Below are 26,081 nucleotides of genomic sequence, written 5' to 3'. Positions count from 1 at the left end.
CCAGCCTTCTCCAACAAGTAGCTTGTGAGCTACTCTTAGCTCCCCACCTACTGATCAGTAGCTCCTTTCATGAGCTCCCCTCTATGCAGCCCAGCTTTGAAATTAGAAGGTTTTGCTGGGTTTAATTGATTTGTGAATACAACATATGAAAACTGTGTGTTTTTCAGAATTCATAAGCTGAGGTTTGGAAAAAATGGTTGCATTTACAAAATATATGTAAAGCCACTACTTGAATGATAAATTAGGCTGCACTGGGGAGACTATTACCAATATTAACTGATGCCACAGGCACTGCAGTTGTGGCTGCTGTGTTACCCATACTGGGGCATTCTAAATTCAAGAGCTGCTTTTTGACATTAGAGCTGATGCACCAAGGTCACTAGAGGTAATCTAGCACAAAGTGTCCCTAATTTTATATTTTCTAATCTGGTCACTATTACAACACAATAATATGTGTTAATAGCTCGGGATGATTTTTATTGAACATAAATAGCTCTCTTCTCTATGCAATCCTGAGCAGAAGCAGAACACGAGCCACAATAGAACAGAACAACGGCAGAAGACGGCTGACAAAAAGCCCCTTTTTGTATGTGTGTATTTTGAATGATCTGCTTGTTACAAAGGCCTGTTAAGACAACTAAAACTGTCAGGCTGCCCTTAAGAGGGTCTAGGAAAGATTAACAAAGTACAAGACATCTACTCCAAGCACATGTCAGAGGGGGTAACCAACAGCAAAACCCTTTACTACCCAGATAATCTGGGAGATTTCATGTAAAACATTACCTGTTTACAGCCTTTAAAGCAGTAAACAAATATACCCTTAAATACTATTAGTTTTAAGATGTAAATATATATTTACAATATACATACACACACACACACACAATTGACGTAATTATGGTTAGGTGCTGAAAGGGTCAGCAAATTTGTAACCTATGTCTACAACTCACTGGTTGCACTCAGTCTCTACTTCGTTTAAACGAAGCACCCCAACAATACAAGACCTTTATCCATCTGCTGCGGGGATTAGTCAGGACCACCCCCAGCTGGTGGCCAAACTACAGCAGCCTGCCTTCAGTGTTCAGCTTGATGCTCCTGCCTGCCCTCTGTTCTTCATTTGTGCACAGATTTTGCCTCCCTCCTGCCCTTGGTGGTCATTTTGCTGCCCCTGCCTATTCTTGTATGCCCTGTATAGTCAGCTTGCTTTACCAGCCTCTTCATCCCTACTACCCACCCTCCGTTATCTGTCTCTGTGCCCCAGACCTCTCCTATCTGCCATTCTTGGACAGCTTGCTGCCCCGGCCAGCTTGCTCTCTCTGGTCAGCTTGCTGGCTTTACTTCACTGCGTATGTGCTTTTCCCACTCACTACTGTCCTAAGTGGTCTGTCATGCTGCCACTGCTAATGGCAGCCTGCCCTCTGGGGTCAGCTCACTGCACCTGCCCTCTTCAGCCTGCCCTCCATTGTCTGTGTGTGTTTCCTGCACATTCCTCCTGCCCTCCCACAGTCTATTGTGCTGCCACCGTCCCTGCGACTCGCTTGACTTCATTTCAGATTCCTAGAGCACTAATCATAATTTCTATGACAAAATGTACCCTCTCATTTTGTTCATTTCTTACGGGAATGCATAGGACTTACAGCTTTGATTCTGTGAAGGTGGCATCAGGTGTGCCACATTCTTGTAATAAATAACAAATATTAGCCCTCTACTTGTTTATCAGAGGATTTGTGAAAACTGCAGCAGCACACTGGGGAGCTGACAGACTGTTCCTGGTGTTGAAGGGACATGTATCATCCTGCATACTGGAATGCTTTACTGACATGGATGAGAAATACATTTGACAGTTCACATAAAAGGTGTCCTCATTTTGGCTTTCTAGAGCGCTAAACAATTTCCATGACAGAATGAATCCCCAAATTGTGTTAATTTCTAAAGTAAATGCTTTATGTTTTACAGCTTTGAAGCCATCAAGATGGATTCAGGTATGCGGGAGCGCCATCTATACTCTAGGTAACTTGCACAATTTTACAGCGGTTGGGATGATGATAAACTCAAACACTATGAGGTAATGTGTCCCTACTGACAAGATTCTACATCATCAAATACAGTGAATGAGGAAGGACTGATTCAAAAAGGAGTTTGAGATCAGTAACTAGGAAAACCATGAAGGTTTATTAAACACAAAGGGGGTCATTCCGACCCCGGCGGTCATTGACCGCCGGGGCCGCCGCGGTCAAAACAGGAAAACCGGCGGAGTCCCGCCGGTTTTCCGCTGCCCTGAGGAATCCCCCATGGCGGCTCAGCTTGCTGCGCCGCCATGGGGGATTCCGACCCCCTCACCGCCATCCTGTTCCTGGCAGTTCCGACCGCCAGGAACAGGATGGCGGTGAGGGGTGTCGTGGGGCCCCTGGGGGCCCCTGCAGTGCCCATGCCAATGGCATGGGCACTGCAGGGGCCCCCGTAAGCGGGCCCCACTTTGAATTTCAGTGTCTGCATAGCAGACACTGAAATTTGCGACGGGTGCTACTGTACCGTCGCACCCTTCCCACTCCGCCGGCTCCATTCGGAGCCGGCTTCCTCGTGGGAAGGGGTTTCCCGCTGGGCTGGCGGGCGGCCTTCTGGCGGTCGCCCGCCAGCCCAGCGGGAAACACAGAATGGCCGCCGGGGTCTGAATGACCCCCAAAGTGCCACAAAAAAAATAAAAAATAAAATCTGCAAATGCAGAAATAATTCTCATTGAATCAATCAAAGATACAGGAATTATTTGTCATGAAGGCTAACAGTTACAGAAATAATGCAACAATAAACAAAAACCAGGTAAAATAGACCAAGTCTCAAATGTTCAGCCAATCAATTGAGATATCAGAAACCATCCCTAGTATGCTCCCAAAAGTCTTTGGCTCACCCTAAAATCCAGAAGTCTTTTTTAATGAATGTCACCACAGAAAAAAGTCATCATGGTGTGAGCAAAATTATCATAATCTGAATAAATCATACTGCGGTATTCTGAAATGTTATATAACCTTTCTATCATAGCACTAACCCACTATGTGAATATTGGTTCACTCCTTCTATCCTTATGTCAGCCACAGGCGTCAGAACAAACTACTTTCATAAAAACAAACTCACAATCGTGAATGAATGCAATACAGTGTGCTAGCAGGAAGAACCCGATAAAACAGCAAAAAGGCTTCCTTCCAAGAGTTCTTCGAGATTAGCATGGCATGCAAAAAAAAAATATATATAATAATAATAATAATTAAAAAAAATGCTGCTTTATGTGGAGTCTCATGAAAAAATATCAATACATAATGAAAATTGTGATACAGCAGACATTATATAATGATGGAGTCAAAGCCTAACTGAAGCCTCATTTAGCAAAAGTCAGAAAAAAACACATCATAACGATTTTGGTGTAATTCTGTTTATCTTTTTTATCTGTATTACTTCTCAATATTTCCAGTGAGAAATTAACGTTTTTCTTGGCCCGACGTTACAGATAACAATAGAATTTTATAAGAAAAGCTGAAGTGAATGAATGTTTATTACGATGATTTGTCAAACAGTGCCAAAGTAAATCGACAAACACACATTCTTGCTATGGAAAAATCTGACCAAACTATAACCTAAAGTTTTTTGTTTTTTTTTAAACACAAAAAGGTATGCCGTCAAATCTGTGTCCTTTTTTCTTCACATACCAGAGACTTTCGAATGTGCCCAGGACTTATGATTGCCCCAGAGTTAAATCGAGAAATTTGAAAAAAAATGTAGCACAATTTTTTAAAGAAAAAAAGAAATAGGCAAAAAATGCTGTTCAAGATAGATCTTTATCTAAAAACGGGATCAACAAAAGATTGCCCTCTTCTCAGCTTTCCGAAACAGGCTAAATTAAAAAAATAACAACTTTTTACAGTATCATATATAGTGTTTAATGTTTCTAATTTGTGTGGTTTCTACATTTTTGCAATTTTTTTTAGAGTAAAGACGTAGGGCACCCTTGGGAGAAAGGGAGAACACAGGCAGATATACATTTGATAAAGTGCCTAATTTAGAGTTTAGCAGACAGGGTACTCTGCTGCAATCCGACTGAGTTACCAGCCACATAGGGTACTGCACTAGAAACACAGCCTAGTTATCTGCCAGCCAAACCCTTGGTGCATCCACCTTATCTGGAGATGGGCAGACATCAAGTATTCCGTCGACAGAGCCCCTGCTGGCTCTGTCGACAGAATACTTCCTCTGATGGGCCAATTGAGTACAAGCAAATGAAGGAAGGCCATAGCACTGCCCACCCTCCCCCGTTCAGGCTGGACCTTGTAATGTCTTTTCTAACAGGGAAAGACAAGTGGTGAGGGACAGGAAAAACACAAAACAAAAATGAACCCCACTCGGGGTTGGGAGTCATTAGTTATTTGCAGTGCTTAATTTGTAAATAAAAACGTGCCGGTGCTCAAAGTCCTCCTTTTAAACATGCGGCTGCTGCAATTAAATGCAGGAACATGGAATATTGAGACGGCGTCATCCTGAAGCTATCTCGGGCCTCTTCAATCCATATAAAGCGCCTCCCTGCCCCTTCAGCTCACTCTAGCAGCTTTCTACTTTCTCCCTTTGTGACCCTTTTTCATTTTTCCCTTCCTCCGTCTTTCTCATGTGTGTCTTTTGCTCGCAACAAATGCTTGAGGCAAAAGAATAAGCCCGGTCCTCAAAAATAAGTGCCGGTTCTCAGCACCGGAAACAACAAGCACAAATTAAGCACTGGTTATTTGTTTTTCAGAAACAAACTCCCAGCTGTCTTGGCACCTAGTCAATTGAGCATGGAGGAAAAAGTAATGGGAGAAATCAAAGCCAGGAAATAATTCATTTTTGAGCACTAAGTCAGTAAAGGCAGAAAGGAAAAACAAAATAGAAGAAATCAAAGCATATTGAAAAACGTTAAGATTTAAGAGAATGTCTAAATCCAGAAGACATATTTCATGAGGACTGTATCTGGCCAAGAATTCCAAAGCTTGGCCAAGCATATTGAAAACCTAGAGCCACCAATCCTGTGTTTTGAACTTAGAAACAACTAATAAATTAGCTGAGGAGGATTTAAGTCTTATTAGGTTGATAACTTATAAAAAGCCACTGATGAATGAAGGAGCCTTACCAACTAGTGCCATATAAACAATAGAGACCCTTAAATTGAATGTGTTGCTTTATCAGTAACCAATGAAGGTGGGAGAACAAGGCACTAGAGCAGGAGAAGGTAGAAGCCTATAGCAACAAACAAACAGCATTGTCTTGAATGACTTGCAAGTTATAAAGTAGAATATGAAACTAAAGGAATTTGTATAATTCAGGTGCAAGCCGATGAGAGCAAGGATAGTAAGTTGTTTATCTTTTCCTTATAAAAATTGTAGATCCTTTCTCAGTGATCTCAAACGAATGGTACAGATTCAGACATCTGATAAAACCTGCCTTGCCAGAGACAACAGGTTATTCATTTTTCCACCCAAACCTTTTACAGAGTTAGGACAGTTCAACTCTGCCAGCCAGTGGGAATCAAAATTTTAATTTTCTCTGCATTCAAATGATGTTTGTTGCTGTCCATCCACTGCTAGATGAATTTCATGGTATATTGAAAAGCCTCCTCCATAGCATGATTTCCCTCCGGGAAGAGTATTAATTCTGTGTCACTGGGGTACATATCTGTTTTAACATACTGCTCGGATAAGGCTCTCACTGATAGGCTCAAGTAGATATTGAAAAGATGGGGAGAGAGTGAAGAGCCATATATCACCCCAGAGCTAATTGTTTTTTTTTTTTTTTTGCATTTTAAGGGTCAAGGATTGGTGCGCCCAGAAATTATTAAACTCTGCCATTGTAAAGCTGTGCCTTCAATCTCTATTGCTTTGACACAGTCCAGCAGTATAGCATGATCCACCGTGCCAAATGCTACTGTCAAATTGGCAGGGATCCTGTCATTGACAAGGCCTGGTCTAATATCAGCCTTAAATCTTCAATAGAGAGAAGGACATACTCAATATTATAAGCCAGAAAAACAATTATCCAGTACAAATTATCCAGTAACTTATCATTTAGCAGGTAATTACAAAGTTGCTTAGCAACATGGTCTTCCAAAATATTGGCACTTCTTGGCAGTAAACAAATTGACTGAAAGTGTGTCATTGTTAGTGGGGTTTACAGAAGAGAATGCAATTAGAATGAGGATTATGCCACTTTGCTGATGTAAGAGCTCATTGATAGTGACCAGCCAAATCGAGAAACCAAGTGATTTCACCGTAGTAAATAGTGAAGTGAAACCTTTCACTGTCAATTATGTGATTAGCCTTGAGAAAATGCTATTAGATATGCAAGAGATCAGTAGGACTCCTGTTTTCTGGGGATTTTTGTTTCAGATACTTTTATGTCATTCAGTTTTCTAATTTTTCCAGTTCACAATGTAGAGTGAGGATATCTTCGATCGATGGTAATTATAGATCTAGCTGTGCGTCGTCTGCCTTCTGGTGAAATGTATTACCTAAATCTTAAAGCAACACATTAGCCGCAATTGTCCTATACCCTTGTTGGGAATGGCACACTTTCTGTGTTCTAAATACTTTTCCAGCCGATCTAGGCCATGTAATGAGAACAAATAAACTCGCCATAATTGAGTACTGCCCACCTAAAAAGTCTGGGAATCTGGTTTCCTTCTTCGGTGTTTCCTCTTCCAGGACATTCTCTCACATATCACTATAAAGGAGAGCAGGCTCCTGCTTGCGGTTTCTTGTAACAGGCTTCATTGGTTCAGTATGTTGCTTGCACCTTGGGCGATAGCTCAACATTATTCTTCAGAAATTTTCAGCTTAGAAATTCTTGCTACAGCTACTGGTCTGCTTCTCTTTTTGACTCTCTGTGCAGGTATCTTTACCTGAAGTTTAGGGTCATTGGAGGAAATGGCAGACATTATATGTGCGAGACAAGACCAAGATCTATGCTGCTATGAGGTCAAGTCCTTAAAATCGGCACTGGTACCTTGATATGGCTAACAGATAAATATGCATTTGGTGCAACAGACTTAACTACTAATGTAAGAAGGTTAAGCATTTCAATGCCTCATCAGGGATAGTAAGCAGTATTTACATTCATAGTCCAGTACAATGAGGTCACCTATCTGACCTTTTTTTAAAGAGGAAAGGGTGGCACTTGTTCCTTGAATCTTTGTATAAATACCTTTAAGTTTGGTAATATTGTTTGAACCATTAACATGAATTTCATTTCATCCTGGTCTGGGTAAAACTTATGCAGTTGACATACACCTACACTGGTACTGTCTGAAACACCTATTCAATATGAAGGAATATTTGTCTTGGCATTTGGACTAGATAAATATAACATGAATCCCATCCCTACATATTACAGGGATGCAGACAGTCACCTATCCCTCCAGAACCCAGAAGAGGCTTGTGAGAAAGGAGCCTCTTTCTAGTGTGGTTACCCCCCCCCACTTTTGGCCTGTTTGTGAGTGTGTGTCAGTGTATTTTGCCTGTCTCACCGGGATCCTGCTAGCCAGGACCCCAGTGCTCATAGTCTGTGGCCTAATGTGTGTGATGTCAGTAGTGCTTAACTATCACTGAAGTTCTTCTAACGAGAACTTCAGTGCTTATACTCTCTTCTTCCAAATTAGTCACTATAGTTTAGTGACTTCATTTACCAATTCCAATTGGCACACTGGACCCCCCCTTATAAGTCCCTAGTATATGGTACCTAGGTACCCACGGCATTGAGGTTCCAGGAGATCCTTATTGGCTGCAGCATTTCTTTTGCCACCTATAAGGAGCCCAGACAAACCCTTTCACAGGACTGCCACTGCAGCCTTCGTGAAATAGTGCACACACTATTTCACAGCCATTTTCACTGCACTTAACTTATAAGTCACCTATATGTCTAACCTTCATTTACTGAAGGCTAGGTGCAAAGTTACTAAGTGTGAGGGCACCCTTGCTCACACTGTCCAGGGCCAAATCCCCGGAACTTCCTGAGTGCGGGGACACCATTAAACAGATGCACTACATATAGGTCAATACCTATATGTAGCTTCACAATGGTAAGTCCGAATATGGTCATGTAAGGTGTCTTAGATCATAGAATTGTCCCCCCATTCCAAATCTGGTATTGGGGGGCCAATCCCATGCATCCTGGGGGCTCCACCATGGACCCCCAGTACTGCCAAACCAGCTCTCTGAGGCTTGCACTGCAGCTACAGCTGCTACCACCTCACAGACAGGGTTCCTCATGGGGTCTGAGCAGCACACCCCTAGAAAGGCAGAACTAAGCATTTCCTTTGGGAGGAGGGCGTTACACCCTCACTCTTTGTAAATAGGTGTTACAGGCTTGGGAGGTGTACCCTCCCAGAGCCTAAGGAAATGCTTTGAAGGGCACAGATGGTGCCCTCCTTGCATAAGCCAGTCTACATCGGTTCAGGGACCCCCCCCCAGTCTCTGCTCTGGTGTAAACCTGGATAGGGAGTGACAACTCCCCTGTCCATCACCACCCGAGGGGTGGTGCCCAGAGCTCCTCCAGTGTGTCCCAGGTGTTAGCCATCTTGTTTTCCAAGATGTAGGGACACTCTGGAGGTCTCAGAGGTCAGTGCCAGCAGGTGACGTCAGAGACCCCTCCTGATAAGTGCATACCTGGTTAGGTAGCCAATCCCCCTCTCAGGGCTGTTTAGGGTCTCTCCTGTGGGTTCCTCTTCAGATTCAGCTTGCAAGTTTCCATAAGGAATCCTCTGCAACTCCTGCTTCATCCTCTGACTTCAGATCAACTGCAGACTGCTCCAGGAACCGCTGTAACTGCAACAAAGTATCCAGAAGGGCTACTTCGACTCTGCAACTTCACCTCCAGCCAGCAACTGCAACAGTTTCAATAGTGTGCGTGCTCTGAGGACACTATCTTCACCCTGCACCAGAAGGACTGAAGAAATCTCCTGTGGAGTGACGTAGTCACTTCCCTGATCCAGGAGGCACCTTCTAAGACGACAACCGTTTCTCTTGGACTCCTCTCCTGGCGATGAGCGTGCTCCATGGAACCCAGATGGTGGGCCCCTTCGACATAGACTGTACTAAGGTCCAGCTGTCAGTACCCCTGTGCACCGCTTCATCTTCACCTCCCGAGGCCTCTGTGCACTATTTACAAGAATCCTTCATCCACAGTATGGCCCCGGTCCCCAGCACTCTATCCTGCGACGCTCAACTTGCTGAGTTGTTCTCCAGCGGCGTGGGACCTTCTTTTGTAGTGCTGCAGCAACCGCAATTTGCAACTTCTGTGTCCCCATGTCCTGGGACCTCCATGGGTGCTGCCTGGTCATCTGTGGGTTCCCTCAAGTGTTGGGAGCCCCCTATGCCTCCTCAGTGCGAGTTGAGGCCCCCAGGTCCCTTTTGGGTCCAGGCAGCGCCATTTTGAAGCAATCCACAACACTGCGAATCCGGCCCTGCAACTCGTCTGCATCCAACATCTCCATGTGGGAAATCCTTTGCATCACGCAGGAACCCGCAGCCATCTTCTTTGGTGCTCTTCTGCAGACTTCTTCCAACCGGAGACTCCTCTTTTGCACCATCTTCTCAGTTGGCAGGGGCTCCTGTCCTTCCTGGAATCTTCTGCGACTTCTGGACTTGGTCTCCTCTCCTCTCCTTACAGGTCTTCAGGTCCAGGAATCCACCATTTGTTGGTTGTAGTCTTGCTTGGGTCTTGCAGTAACTATAATCACGACTTGTAGTGTGTCCTGAGGACACTTGCAGTACTTTACTCCTACTTTCCTGGCCTCTGGGGTGGGGTATTTTACTCACGTTTGTGGTTTTCTTACACTCCCAGCACCCGGCTACACACTACACTTGCCTAGGGGGGAGTTTGTGATTCGCATTCCACTTTCTTAGTATATGGTTTTTGTTCCCCCAGACCTATTTCTTCCTATTGCATTCTATGGTATTTTCTACTGTTTGCACTATTTGGTGACTATTTACTTACCTACTTTTGGTGTCTAGTGTATATATTGTGTATAATACCTCCAGAAGGAGTATTGACTCTAAGATATTTCTGGCCTTGTGTCACTAAATAAAGTACCTTTATTTTTGGTAACACTGAGTATTGTCTTTTATTGCGTATAAGTTCTGTGTAACTATAGTGGTATTGCAGGAGCTTTGCATGTATCCTAGTTTAGCCTAACCTGCTCTGCTACAGCTACCTCGATCAGCCTAAGCTGCTAGAACACTACTACATTTCACTAATAAGGGATAACTGGACCTGGTATAAGGTGTAAGTACCCATGGTACCCATGGGCCAGCCAGCCCGTAGGTACCATGCCAGGCCAGAACAAGCCAGGCCAGCCTCCTACAAGGCTGTAATATAGAAAATAAAGATGAGTCTCCCACTGTTTCCCAAGACTGCCTACCACAGGAATCTCCAACGTGTAGCTTGACAGCTACTGGTAGCTCACCACCACAGTTGAAGTAGCTCTAACAGGTAAGATGAACCCAGTACCTCATTAAGATGGTCTCTGCATTTTAAAGAAGGCAGCACTGCTCATCTCAGGACCAATAAAGTAGAGGCCAACCAAACCAATGTCAGGGCCTCAAAATAAGATTAAAACACACAGCCAGCCTATGGGATCTGCCACATGACCATTTGTCTCCACTCTCAATCTAGCTAAGTTAGAAGGAGAGTGACAATGTTGAAGACCCAGCTCTATCAGTCTCACTGTGTGTGAACAAGGGGCCAGATGTACGAAAGGATTTTACCCATTCTGTGTCTATGGGAAAAAGCTTTCGTACATATGGCCCAAGAAGCCATGAACAAAGTCCCAGTAGTAACCTGGGCAGTAACCATCCCTGACCCATTGAATTGTAGAGCTGTAGGAGCGTCAGTGAAAATGTCCTAGTTGGGTGCATGATAAGTTCAAGAGCTGAGAAGAGCAGCATGTGAACCCAGAGATGAGACAATTAAGAGCCTCATGTGCATTTGTCTGGTTATGTGTGTGCCTGAGTGCAAATCAACTTTCATCATATGTATATGCATTTGGCAAAATGTTGTCTATTCACGGCTTAATAGTGACAATGGCATCATAATGGTCATCCTTGACATAGCTTTGACATTGTTGGTCAAGTGGTGGAATACTGGCTGCTATAACTGGCATATCAAAACCATAACTACCCTAGTTTTAGCCACCTCTGTCATATTCTTGGCCAGCCCTCACATGACCATGCTAGTATATGGTGGGCATCTTGGCCATTATGGTATCCAGCCTTGGCCAAGTGGTTGCCCTGGTAACATGATGGGCATTACTGGCATATTACAGGCATCACTGGAGTTATGTTGAGCATTTGTGGCCTATGACTATAATACCTGGGCATTTGAACCAGATTCTGTGCATGTGAGACATCTGTACATCCGAGTATTCAATGAAAATTACAATATGAATTTTGGGAAATGTGTGTTACCTAAAAATCTAAACGGGTATTTTGAAGGCAAAAAATAGGGTTTTTTTTTCAGAAAAGGTTTTTTCCTGGAAAATTGAGGTTGTTTGCCCAAAATATAAAAGTGGTATTTGACAACAAAAAAAGAACACATTTGTAGAAATCGGTGTGCTGATAATGATAAACGGCTGCATTTCTAAAACACACAAAGTTAAATGATAACTCAATCTAAGTTGTGAAGATGGATTGCTGTGGTTACCCCCTTTGTGCCAGAGAATGTAAGATGCTTTGGCAGATATTTCGCTATTGAGGAGGAATAAAATATTTATTTTTCCTTGCTTTGTGTTGGTTACCTCATCTGAAATACTTTGGTGGTCATACTGTAATGTTAACATGTGACCACTATTTTACAGTGATAAAATCTACATGTAGGTCGGGAGGAAATTACTTGAGCAGAAGTAGCTCCTACTTCAGAAAAGGTTGGGAACCCCTGGACTACTATATCTGACATCTAGCAACCTCCTTTAGGACAGATGCTTTCCTGCACACACAATAACACATCAACAACAAAAGGCGGCAATGAATGGACCTATGAAAATTTATGCACAGCAAATGCAAATGGCATCAACCATCTTATGCACAGGTCCGCTCACACTAACAGTAAAACAGGCTGACCTGTTCCGCTACATGAAAGGTTATACACAAATTCAGCCTGACAAATACTGTCCTCCTAGGAAAATCATACACAACAAATAAGGCTTTTAACACGGCTGTGTTACTATAGCAAAGAAGCTTCTGAATAAATATAAAAAGGAAATAGTACAGCAATTTACACCAATGTTCTGTGAGGTATAACCACAGTTTACTTTATAGTATATAAATGCATTACAGTGCTGCAGTGTATAACATTCTGACAAGGAGAACATTCTATTTGTATAACCCAGCTGCGTATATTCCAACTAGACCAGCAACCAGAGTCTACATGGGGTAGTTCATCATACTACCATTCCGATATCATCTTTCTGGATCGCAGAGTTATTCAACGTCATAGGTTTAATTATTCATTTGCCTGAAATATATTCTGAACATACGTCCACTTCTCCACAATCATTCCTGGGCATGTGTATGCGATGAGAATGTTTTTTTAAAGTGTTCCTTTTTTTTATGCACATCATATCCCTTCTCCAGTTACCCAGGTCTGGAGAAGAACGATAAATCTACTTCAGATTGATTTCCTTTTATCAATAAGGCAGTCTCACTTTTTTTTTTTTTGTAATGGTGGTAGTAGGATCTTGAGTCAGGAGCATCTAAATTTTCAGAATGTCTAAGTAAAACCAGTTATGACACATCACCACAATTTTGGCAACGAGAGAGTGTGGGGGGGGGGGGTGCCCCAACAATGGTGTGTAGGAGCAGCCACAACCTGGGCATTCTAGAGGGCAAAGTAAAGTGAGACTACTTGAACAGAACTCACCTAGATCTGTATGTGCAAGGACAGGAATTTGAGGCAGCATTTGTGTAAAGCAGATCAGAAACTGTTTTACGATTGCAGTCATCAAGCTGCTCACATCATCTTGCTGTGCACAATTGCCAGTAGAAAGAGGCATTACAAGCTCGAACAGCTTAGAAGATTGGGAAGTCCGAGTTGCTGAGCTCAATCTCAGATTGACAAAAAGGAAGACCTGCATGGCAGCCATATTGTGGTTTGCGAAGAAATGGATAAAACAAGTCCAAATCACTAAAAAAGTGATGCAATAATAATGCACAGTGTGGTCATCTTAGAGGATCTTTGGGATGTAATGCACACAAGCAAGTGGTACTTGTGTTGACGGGAGAAAACATCGGCAACGGACACATTGCCTTACCTTCAGAAGCAGCTTTCGTATTTACAAAGGAGAGAGTAAACTGCATTGGTGGGAAGAGCAAATAGCATTGGTACTGCACACATCTAGATGCCCATCAGAAATGTTGTACATTTAAAGGAGTACCAATAAAGATGTAGCAAAGAGAAAAAGAAGAAAAGGTACAGTTGTGTTTTGCACGGTGATGTTATGATTCCTACAATAGTGATAGGCACACTTGAAGATATTGGAAGGACAGGTCCTTTAGCAGTTGTCGACTGGTATCTATAAATCTGCAATTGTCATCCATGTGAGTTATTTGGGGCGGGAATATTTTTTTGTGAGATTGTAAAATGCAGAATTTAACACTGTCTGCAAACCTCTGCTAGGATGAAACAAGTGGAAGAAAGTCTTTTGAAGTACTGCCAGGGTTTATGGAACAAATATAAGTACTAAATGAAAGTTTTCATTGTTGTTACATTGCTTAGGCACTCGAAGGCAAGATATATAATTTACCAGACTTGAGTCAAGAGAAAACGAGGAACTTGGAAGGGAGTATAAATCTATTTCTGCAAGTTAGATTCACATTATTTACCCCATTAAGAAACTGGCATGTCCTTTGTTTTCCACTCCCTCACTAGGTAGAGATTGGCCATTTTTTAGGCCGATCTGCCCCCAGAAATCCATGAACCGACCTTCAAGGACTTAAGACCACTGGGAAAATGCAGATGAAATAAAAGGCTTATCCATTTCTCACTGTATTCACTGGAGTAGGGCTATAGATGGTTTGTTTTATTTGCTGATGAGCAACTCTGTATACGTATAAGTAGAGCTGTATACTGGGGGGGGGGGGGTAGTCTTCATGAGGGTCTGCATTTAGTACTATGCGTTGGGGACAGAACTACATATTCAGGGTACTACCGTAAACTAAAAACACTGACAAGCTGCAGCAGCAGCCCAAGCTAGAAAGCATCACACTTTTGAAGAAAAATTCACTGCCGGAAAGCAGTGCGTACTTTTATAGAGTCAGTAAAAGCACGCAGAGGTTGAAGAAGACAAGATCTTTTGAAATGGAGTTTCCAATCTTTGCTAGTGTTACCAGAACAGATACCATACATTTTGTTCAAAACAACAATTCCTGAATAGTTAACACCATCTTGAGTTGCCTCAGGTTGAAAGGGAAGGAAGACGTCTCCTGCCCTGTGAAACAAGAGAAAGGACAGACAGCTAAAAAAGAAATGTCTTCTCTCCATGGTGCCCTGCTAGATGGAACAAGCATAAATGCGCACAATTGGTTAATCAGTATATCTACAAGTTGCTTGGGAGCTAGTATAGACTTTAACTGATAAAATCATTTGAAGCTTTATGGTGATAAAGAGTTAACCTTTTTAAGAGGTGCTGTAAGGCTCTTATCAGATGTGGAATATGTGTTTTAAATGAAAACATTTGGACTAGGTACACCATTAATGCGCATTAATAAAAATATAAAACTTTTGAAAGCACCTAGTGCATTTTATGGAGCAGCCTATAGTATATTGCACATAACTTCCCTTTTACTATGTGTGATTCATTTTTTAAACTGTGGCAGCATGTCTCATACTCTGGGCAATATGTTTTTTTGTTTTTTTTTAACAATAAAGGTATCCATATTGACACTACTTTTTGTCACAACTGATATCTCCACAAATATATATGTCTCTATTCCCAAATGAACCAACCAGAATTCATATTAGTGACCCTTTGGTTGAACACAAAAACAACAAAAGTGGATGCATTAAAAACTGAGCTTTTCTACCAGAACAATACATAGCCAAAGATTAGCTAAACTTAAATTTTTCATTTAAGGTGTGAGCTAGTTTCTATGGTTACCTGTAGCTAAAAGCAGTGCTTGCCTTTGCTAAGACAGCGCCCTGGGCACGGGTGGAGAAAAATGTGTCACCCTTGCTGGTGGTAGTGAATTAAATGAGGCAGCGGAGGGCTTCTTTTGTGTTCACTGGTCAGTATCTGGATGAGCAGCGATTGGCCCATAAACACAAACATCCTCAGACCTCCCTTAGCTCACGTAAATCACCGATAGCTTATCTGACTAACACAGATGATGGTATAACCTTGATGCACACACCTCCAGACACCCCTCAGAATACTGGAAGCCTGGGCCCAGCTCACCCATGCTAAAGGCCGGCCTTGGCTGAAAGGCCAACTGAATAGTCACAGATACTTTGTTATTTTTTGTTACGTGGCCCCACGGAACTCATAATCAGTGTTCCCATTCTTGTTTGTGCATTTTAACCATTTCAACTAAGCTGTTATTCTCAACTGCTGCTCTAACACTGGAGACGTGGGATGCGAGGCTCTGTGAAATCCATTCACTTTTTACCTAACAATAAGGTACAATCAACCTTTCCGAGAGAAAAATGCTAGCCATTTGTTAATGTTTTCAGATTCTGGAAGAGCAATGAAACAACTCTTTATGTAAAAAAGAACAACAACAATAAAAAAATTAAAAAACACCTCTGTATGCGTTTTTAGGTCGAGCATGCAAGAGCTCTGGCCTGTTGTAATCTATCTGTGGGCTTTTAACCACACACACTGCACGCCTACCACTATCACTCGTTCATGGGTTTGCCTTTCAAAAATCCTTTGTTATCATTGGTAAATGCTTTACGTTTGTTCCTCCTTGCAGCGGTTTTGTTACCGCCTTGGACACTGACCCTGTTACATGGATAATTGCACTTTAGCTGATACGTTTGATTGCAAGCGAACTTCTTTTTCCGTTTGTCTCTCTTCTTCGTGCTCATACTCATGGTGGCTGTGGAGCTTTGAACCTGCACGCTTATGTCAACTGTTTCACTTTTAATGTTCAATGTATGTGGCAGGAAAAGTCCAGTTACAACGCTAAAAGCTCTAACTCGAGCAAACGTGAGACCCACTACATTGCACATGCTTGTTTTGATAGCAATTCTGTCTGTGTTTATCTTAATTAGCATTCAGGAATCTCTTAGATACGTTTCAGTGATTTCTTGTATTAGTATTGTAAGCCTCTATCAAGAGAAAAACATAGCTTTTTCACGGAGTTTCCTAAATTATCTTACCGATCTACACACAGAAACAGTGGTCATTACGGTAAAATACCAGTAGAACACCAGCCAGGTGGCAATCCTAGCATGAAAGGCAAAGTATGCGCTCAAGTTTTCTAGATCCACGCGTGAGCACTTCGTCTAGTCCACCTTTTTGTCTTTGATACTGTGACGTACTTCAATTTAACACACTCTAAGTTGAGGATTTTAACTCCCAGAATGCAAAGGAAAAAAGCATGAATGTTGAACCACTCAAGCAGGACCCAGGAAACTAGAGCATAAATCCTTGAAATAATAACAGCATCCAGGCTGCACTGCATCAGGCAATTTTATGACAGACAGTGGATCAGGCAGAGAGGTCTCTGACGCCTTCCAGCATGCCATACTTCGCATACGCTAACCTTGTGTTGGGCTGGTCGCAAACCCTGCCGCTCCCCGGAATGCCTCTGTCGCACAGCGAAAGCGGAGACACGTGTGCCCTCCATTGCTGTAAGGGAGCTGCAAGCAACACTGAGCAGCAGGCACAGCTGACGCTGCCCGGCACGCAAGACGTAGTTACAAAAAGAACCAGAAACAAGCTCAGCCTAAACAACGACATAGACTGACAATCAAGCGAAAATTAGGATTTCAAACATAACTTCGCAGGTATTTTTCAGCGGCTGTGTAACAGATTAGCAATTGTCGACTATTTTCATTTCGAGTAATAATCTCTCTGCTTCGTCCTTCGATATTCTTCTGTCCAGTAAACGCGGAGCAGCTCCAGCCCTTGCAAAGAGAGTTGTTTCAATTAGAACAGGTGTAGGAGGCTGGCCTGGCTTGTAGTGGGTACCAAGGGGTACTTACACTCTGTACCAGGTCCAGTTATCCCTTATTAGTGTAGAAGAGGTGTTTCTAGCAGCTTAGGCTGGTGTTTCTAGCAGCTTAGGCTGATAGAAGGTAGCTATAGCAGAGCATCTTTGGCTAAACTGGAGACATGCAAAGCTCATACTATACCACTGGTGTCATATGCACAATATCATAAGAAAACACAATACGCAGATGTTATGTAATGTGTTTTACTTGTAGGAATATAGAGTTATGTAGAATGTTATGGATTAAAAGAATGTTGGGTTGGAATAGAATGTGAAGGGTTGGAAGGGAGGCAGTTGGAGATTACCGGGGTGGCACACAGAGGTCTTGGAGGTGTTGGCGTGTATCTATAACTTAAATAAACTATAGTTACTGGATACGGCGTTTTCGTGTATTGATACAACAAGAATTTTGGCGACGAGAGCTGTATTTTATCAGCAAAGGACTTACGCAGCAAAGGAATCACGATGATTCGACTCCTTACTTCAGCTACATGAAGTGAGTAATGCCAACACCTCCCGCTTCCTATTTCCAGAATTGAATTCGTTTTTTGGTGTCCCTCGCGAGCCCGCCTTAGCCCTGAATTTATTGTTTTTTCCAAGATGTTTACTTGTTGTTTGTCGGTGGGCCGTGAGAGGCGCGAGGCATGAACGGTTTCACTCGTGCCCACGGATTCTTAGAAGGGCGCGAGGCAGCGACTGCTGCACGCACCCATTGATGTAACCCTCGCGCCCACGGATTATAAGAAGAGCGCGAGGCGCCGTGCGCAGTTTGCTCCATCGATGTAATACTCGCGCACACGGAATTGGAAGGGGCGCAAGGTATCAACCATACTCGCTTCACCGTTGCCATTCCCTGGATACATACTGCATTAACTTGATATATTTATTTACCTGATTTTACGCCGTACGTTATACAGAGACTTTCTGCTCGTGGCTGTCCGACTTCAACACTTCAATCTTTCACTCTGCACTCTCTATCTAGAGTTCAAAGGTCAAGTTCTACTCCTGGTGAAAGACTAGCATTTCTGGTGGTGTTTTTGTTTTTGTTCTTTCGGCGGCCATCTTTGGTGTACTACTCAGGGTAAAATGAGTGCTGCACAAACTTTTACCCTCACTCCTCCACAGCCTTTTCTGAACTCTACAGGTGATCAACATGTTAAATGGCTGGAGTGGAAGGAATATTTTTTGAATTATTTAGACACCATTGATGACGAAGACTTATCTCCAGTTAAAAAGAAGAAAATGTTATTACATTGCTTGGGTCCCATGGGCCTTAAAGTGTACAATTCGCTGGAAAAGAAGGTTCAACAAGTTGGAGACTCTGATGTTTTCGCTCATGCCTTAGAAGACTTAGATAGATATTATTCGACCTCTGTTTGCATTGCTATTGACAGATATAATTTCTTTAGTCGAAGACAAGAGAAAACAGAATCTATTGAAGATTATGTTTCTGGGTTAAAAAAATTAGCACTTACCTGTAGGTTTGGTGGGTTACACAATGAGCTGATCAGAGATCAGGTAATTATGCATGTAAACAAATTCACATATCCAAGAGAGGTTGTGGGTGCATGGCGAGTCACCTTTGGAGGAAGTGGTGACCCTAGTCAAAAAAGCCGAAATTTCAAATAAATGTGCAAGGGCTATTTCTCTTGAGAAAAAAGAGGTACAAAATGAAATAGTTAACAAGGTTGAATTTAAAAAGAATAGTCAAGAAACACTAAGGAAACAACCTGAAATAAAGTCCAATGAGAGGAAGTGTTTTCGATGTGGTAGTAAGGAACATCTAGCATTTTACAGGAAATGCCCTGCACGTGACCAGACATGTGCTAAGTGCGGTATTAAGGGCCATTTTGCCAAGGTATGCAGGAAAGGTAGGAAGGTTGCAGCTGTTGTCGGTATGTCTGATTCAGAATGCAATTCCGATTCTAGCATAGACTGTAAGTCTCATGAGTGTGTCCTAGGAATAAACAGTGAGTCTGATCACCCGGTTGTAGGAGATCAGGAGGAAGTAAACCACACTGAAAATTCTGGTGTTTCACACCTATGTGTGCAATCAAGAAACAAACCAGTTTGTGAGATTATTTTGGGGGGAGTGCATGTATTAATAGTGGCTGATTCTGGTTCCCCGTATACAATTATTAACAAGAGACTATGGAAGAATAAATTCGAAAGGGTTCTTGGACCTACATTAATTACATCTGATGTGTCTCCTGAGAGTTTCACTGGTGAATCAATCCCTATGATCGGATTTAAAGAGGTAGTTTTTGAGTTCAAGGGAAGGAAAGCTGTAGGTAAATTATATGTTGCTAAAGAGGGCCCATCGGTATTAGGTTGGTTAGATCAAAGAGCTTTGAACATTGTGTTAGATCCGAATGGTGTGGAACAAGTTAAGATAGTGAATGATAACAGAGATTATAGCATCACTTTGAGGGACAAATTTCCAGAACTCTTTTCTGGAAAAATTGGTGCACTTAAAGACTTCACGCATAGAATTGTTTTGAAGGTCAATGCGGTCCGAGGGTTCACAAATCTCGGAATATTCCTTGGGTGATAAGAGATGAAGTGAATAAGGAATTGGAGTCTCTCTTACAAAGGGGTGTAATTGAGGAAGTGGATGCCTCTGAATGGATTTCCCCATTGGTGGCAGTACGTAAGGCCAATGGGAAGATTCGTTTATGCATCGACTTGAGGTACTTAAATGACAACATTGTGGTGGAGCGATTTCCTTTGCCAAGGATATCTGAAATGATTGCCTTGACAAAGAACATGGAGTGGTTCACCTCCATTGATTTATCGTCCGCTTACCATCAGGTCAGATTAGATGAGGATAGTAAAAATTTAACTGCGTTCATGACTCCACAGGGTTGTTTCCGTTATGTTCGCATGCCTTTCGGATTGGCTTCAGCTGCAGCAGTTTTTCAAAAATTAATGCATAAACTATTCAAGGATGTAGAAGGTGTGATTGTATTCCAAGATGACATTTTAATCATGGGAAAGAACAGGATGCAACATGATAAGAGAGTTAACCGCGTTTTAGGTATCTTAAGAGAGAAAGGTCTAACAGCTGAATTTTCAAAGTGTACATTTGGAGTTCAACATTTGAACTATTTGGGTCATGAAATCACTATGAGTGGGATTAGACCCAAAAAGGAGTTGTTGTCTGCCATTAGAGGTGCCCCAGCTCCTAATAATAAGGACGAATTAAGAACTTTTCTGGGTTTAGCAGAATTTTATGCGAGGTTTGTTAGAAACTTTTCAGAGAAAACTTTTAATTTAAGACAATTGTTGAAGGAAAGGTGTAAATTTGCATGGACAAGTGCTTTACAGCAAGACTTTGAATGTATTAAACAAGAGATTTGTGAGGGTAAGGCATTGGCAGGATTTGATCCTGATCTGGCTTCAATTCTCACCACAGATGCATCTAATAGGGGTATTGGTGCTGTGTTAAGCCAGAAAGATTTTAATGGTGCGGAGGTCACTATAGCATTTGCTTCAAGAGCACTTTCTCCAACAGAGGAAAGGTATTCTGTTATTGAGAGAGAGACCCTTGCTGTTGTTTGGGGTCTAGAGCATTTCAGGAATTTTCTTTGGGGTTTTGACATTGAAATTAGGTGTGACCATAAACCCCTAATCAAAGTTTTAACTACTGAGGGATTGATAAAGGCCACTGCAAGATTAGCTAGGATGTCCATAAGATTGTTAGACTTCAAGTACAGATTAGTATATGTCCCAGGAGTTAAGAATAAGGTGGCGGATTGTTTAAGCAGATTGCCTCTACCTCTCCAAGAAGTGGTGAATGATGACGAAGAGCTCATGGTTGCTTGGTCGGGAAATTATGATTGGACGGCCATTAGTTCGGAGGTTTGGGATGAAACAAACTCAAATGACTCTATGTTAACCACGTTAAAGAAATATATTCATGAAGGTTGGCCGGAAAAAAAAAAGATTTCAGCTGAGCTCAGAATTGTTTTTGAGGTGCGTGATGAATTATCAGTAGACCATGGTAAGGTTTGGAGGGGTACCAGAATAGTTCCATCTGAGAAATTAAGGGACTCCATTATTAAAATAAATCATGAGGGACATTTAGGTATAGTCAAGACTAAGAAGAAAATTAAAGAGAACTATTGGTGGCCTGGTATGGATGATAATATGGAGAGGATTGTTAGGAGTTGTGATCTATGCATGAATGCTGACAAATCTCTGGTAACCCTAAAACCAATGTTACATCCTGTACCTTGCCCTGAGATGGCTTGGGAAGTTGTGGGCTTGGATATAATGGGACCCATTATTGAGGAAAATGTACAATGGTACATTATAGTAGTGGTAGATTACTTCTCAAAGTGGCCAGAGATTAAAATTGTTTCGAGTGCAAGTTCGAGGAATGTTCTCATATTTTTAGATGAACTTTTCCAAAGAGAAGGATTACCTAGGAAAATCATAACTGATAATGGTGTTCAATTTAAGAGTGAGGAGATTAAGGAATTTTTAGAGAGAAATGGCATTGAACACAAGTTGGTTTCTGTTTATCACCCGAGTGGAAATGGAGAAGTCGAGAGGTTTAATCGAGTTATTAAAGATTCTTTGCAGTTAGCTAAGTATAAGAATATTGATTGGAAAACCAGTGTTAAGAAAATGATTTGGATGTACAGAACCACCCCGACTGTAACAGGCCACACTCCTTTTACTGTCATGAGAGGAAGAATTCCATTCATGAAAGATAACCAGGGTTGGTTACGTAATTCTAGATTGAAGGAATGGTCACCTACTGAAATTAAGGCAAATATTCTAAAGGCACAAGATCTTTATAAAACCTATGTTGATTGTAAGAAAGGTGCTAAGGATATTAGATTGGAAAAAGGGGATGTTGTTCGTGTCAAACTACCAGGTAAAGTTAAAAAAGGTGATACAAGGTTTTCGCAACCTAAAACGGTTCTTGAAGTATACAAAAATTCTGCTAAATTAAGTGATGGGCGGGTATGGCATATGAGTCGTTGTGCAAAGTTAGTAAAAGATTTTTCTGACGTGAATGAGAATTCTTCGACTGAAGCTATAAAGAATTATTCGTGGTTAGAAACTGTTTATAATGACTTCCCTTCTGGAGCGGTAAACATTATGGGAGCAGATTCTGCGTCAGAAGATACCTTTGTTAAGAATGACAATCCTACACGGGAAGTGGATGACGATCCTACACAGGAAGTGGAAGTTTCTGACAACTATTTGGATCACCATGAAAAGAATGGAACTTATAGAAGCAAACTGGGTAGAAATATTAAGAAACCATTGCATTTAAAGGATTATATCGTAGATTAGATGTTTCTTATTTGTAATTTTGTTGTTCATCTTTATATATATTTTTTGGGATTTTCTCCTAAGGGGGGAAGATGTGTTATGTAATGTGTTTTACTTGTAGGAATATAGAGTTATGTAGAATGTTATGGATTAAAAGAATGTTGGGTTGGAAAAGAATGTGAAGGGTTGGAAGGGAGGCAGTTGGAGATTACCGGGGTGGCAGACAGAGGTCTTGGAGGTGTTGGCGTGTATCTATAACTTAAATAAACTATAGTTACTGGATACGGCGTTTTCGTGTATTGATACAACAGCAGATATACTAAAAATAAAGGTACTTTATTTTTATGACAATATGCCAAAAGTATCTCCGTGAGTACCCTCAGTATAAGGATGCCAAATATACACAAGATATATGTACACAATACCAAAAATATGCAGGAATAGCAAAAGGAAGTAATGCAAGCAATGTAAAGTTACAGTAGATTGCAATAGGAGCACATAAGTATAGGGGCAACACAAACCATATACTCCAAAAGTGGAATGCGAACCACGAATGGACCCCAAACCTATGTGAGCTTGTAGAGGGTCGCTGGGACTGTAAGAAAACAGTGAGGGTTAGAAAAATAGCCCACCCCAAGACCCTGAAAAGTAGGTGTAAAGTGCACCTATAACCCCCAGAGAGCACAGAAGTCGTGATAGGGGGTTTCTGCAAGGAAGACCAACACCAGCAAAGCAACAACAGTGGATTTCCGGACCTGAGTACCTGTGAAACAAGGGGACCAAGTCCAAGAGTCGCGACAATGTCGAGAGTGGGCAGATGCCCAGGAAATGCCAGCTGAGGGTGCAAAGAAGCTGCCACCGGATGGAAGAAGCTTTGGTTTCTGCAAGAACGAAGAGGACTAGGAACTTCCCTTTTGGAGGATGGATGTCCCACGTCGTGAAGAAGCTTGCAGAGGTGTTCCCACACAGAAAGACCGCAAACAAGCCTTGCTAGCTGCAAGGGTCGCGGTTTAGGGTTTTTGGATGCTGCTGTGGCCCAGGAGGGACCAGGATGTCGCCACTTGGATGAGGAGACAGAGGGGGTGCCCAGCAAGTCAGGGAGCCCTCACAGAAGCAGGCAGCACCTGCAGAAGTACCGGAACAGGCACTTGGAAGAGGAGTGAACCGGAGTCCACCCGAAGACACAAAAGGGAGTCCCACGACGCCGGAGGACAACTCAGAAGGTTGTGCACTGCAGGTTAGAGTGTCGGGACCCAGACTTGGCTGTGCATGAAGGAAATCCTGCAAGAGTGCACAGGAGCCGGAGCAGCTGCAAATCACGCGGTACCCAGCAATGCAGTCTAGCGTGGGGAGGCAAGGACTTACCTCCACCAAACTTGGACTGAAGAGTCACTAGACTGTGGGAGTCACTTGGACAGAGTTGCTGAGTTCCAGGGACCACGCTCGTTGTGCTGAGAGGGGACCCAGAGGACCGGTGATGCAGTCTTTTGTTGCCTGCGGTTGCAGGGGGAAGATTCAGTCGACCCACGGGAGATTTCTTCAGAGCTCCTGGTGCAAGAAGGAGGCAGGCTACCCCTAGAGCATGCACCACCAGGAAACAGGCGAGAAAGCAGCAGGATGAGCGATACAAGGTTGCAGTAGTTGTCTTTGCTACTTTGTTGCGGTTTTGCAGGCGTCCTGAGCAGTCAGCGGTCGATCCTTTGGCAGAAGGTGAAGAGAGAGATGCAGAGGAACTCTGGTGAGCTCTTGCATTCGGTATCTGAAGAATTCCCCAAAGCAGAGACCCTAAATAGCCAGAAAAGGAGGTTTGGCTACTTAGGAAGGAGGATAGGCTAGGAAGAAAGGTAAGAGCCTATCAGAAGGAGTCTCTGACGTCACCTGCTGGCCCTGCCCACTCAGAGCAGTCCAGTGTGCCAGCACACCTCTGAATCCAAGATGGCAGAGGTCTGAGGCACGCTGAAGGAGCTCTGGGCACCTCCCCTGGGAGGTGCAGGTCAGGGGAGTGGTCACTCCCCTTTCCTTTGTCCAGTTTCGCGCCAGAGCAGGGCTGGGGGATCCCTGAACCGGTGTAGACTGGCTTATGCAGAGATGGGCACCATCTGTGCCCATCAAAGCATTTCCAGAGGCTGGGGGAGGCTACTCCACCCCAGCCCTGACACCTATTTCCAAAGGGAGAGGGTGTAACACCCTCTCTCTGAGGAAGTCCTTTGTTCTGCCTTCCTGGGCCAGGCCTGGCTGGGCCCCAGGAGGGCAGAAACCTGTCTGAGGGGTTGGCAGCAGCAGCAGCTGCAGTGAAACCCCGGGAAAGGCAGTTTGGCAGTACCCGGGTTCTGTGCTAGAGACCCGGGGGATCACAATTCCATGATCTTAGACATGTTACATGGCCATGTTCGTAGTTACCATTGTGACGCTATACTTAGGTAGTGACCTATGTATAGTGCACGCATGAAATGGTGTCCCCGCACTCACAAAGTCCGGGGAATTTGCCCTGAACGATGTGGGGGCACCTTGACTAGTGCCAGGGTGCCCACACACTAAGTAACTTAGCACCCAACCTTCACCAGGTGAAGGTTAGACATATAGGTGACTTATAAGTTGCTTAAGTGCAGTGGTAAATGGCTGTGAAATAACGTGGACGTTATTTCACTCAGGCTGCAGTGGCAGGCCTGTGTAAGAATTGTCAGAGCTCCCTATGGGTGGCAAAAGAAATGCTGCAGCCCATAGGGATCTCCTGGAACCCCAATACCCTGGGTACCTCAGTACCATATACTAGGGAATTATAAGGTTGTTCCATTATGCCAATGTGCATTGGTGAAATTGGTCACTAGCCTGTTAGTGACAATTTAGAAAGCAGAGAGAGCATAACCACTGAGGTTCTGGTTAGCAGAGCCTCAGTGAGACAGTTAGTCATCACACAGGGAACACATACAGGGCACACTTATGAGCACTTGGGCCCTGGCTGGCAGGGTCCCAGTGACACATACACTAAAACAACGTATATACAGTGAAATATGGGGGTAACATGCCAGGCAAGATGGTACTTTCCTACACAACCCCCCCCCCCAAACGAAGGACAATAAGACTAGCCATGACCTGATGAGTCTTCATTGTCTAAGTGGAAATATCTGGAGAGTCCATCTGCATTGGAGTGGGTACTCCCAGGTCTATGTTCCACTGTATAGTCCATTCCCTGTAGAGATATGGACCACCTCAACAATTTAAGGTTTTCACCTTTCATTTGTTTTAGCCAAAGCAGAGGTTTGTGGCCTGTCTGAACAATGAAGTGAGTGCCAAACAGGTATGGCCTCAACTTCTTCAGTGCCCAGACCACAGCAAAGGCCTCCCTCTCTATGGCAGACCAACGCTTTTCTCTAGGGGTCAACCTCCTTCTGATAAAAGCAACAAGTTGATCCTGGCCGTCAGAATTGAGTTGTGATAAGACTGCCCCTACCCCTAATTCAGATGCATCAGTTTGAACAATGAATTTCTTGGAGTAACATGGGCTTTTTAGGACCGGTGCAGTGCACATGGCCTGTTCAGCTCCTCAAAAGCTTTCTGACAGCTAGCTGTCCACAA

General features: G+C 43.0%; 1 protein-coding gene across 1 annotated transcript in view; it reads right to left on the bottom strand.

The window, feature by feature from the left end:
* RIOX1 (ribosomal oxygenase 1) overlaps positions 1 to 16,923 on the bottom strand; it is a 235,283-nt gene extending 218,360 nt beyond the window's left edge. Inside the window, exon 1 of the mRNA XM_069234671.1 lies at positions 16,767 to 16,923. Within this exon, the coding sequence (XP_069090772.1) occupies positions 16,767 to 16,850 (84 nt within the window). The 5' untranslated portion in view covers positions 16,851 to 16,923. The remainder of the gene's footprint in view (positions 1 to 16,766) is intronic.
* Between the last annotated feature and the right edge of the window lie 9,158 nt (positions 16,924 to 26,081).

This window comes from Pleurodeles waltl, chromosome 5 (assembly GCF_031143425.1).
Source record: "Pleurodeles waltl isolate 20211129_DDA chromosome 5, aPleWal1.hap1.20221129, whole genome shotgun sequence".
NCBI classification, from domain to species: domain Eukaryota; kingdom Metazoa; phylum Chordata; class Amphibia; order Caudata; family Salamandridae; genus Pleurodeles; species Pleurodeles waltl.
The sequence above is the reverse complement of the archived record's forward strand: the minus strand, read 5'-3'. Positions and strand labels throughout refer to the sequence as shown.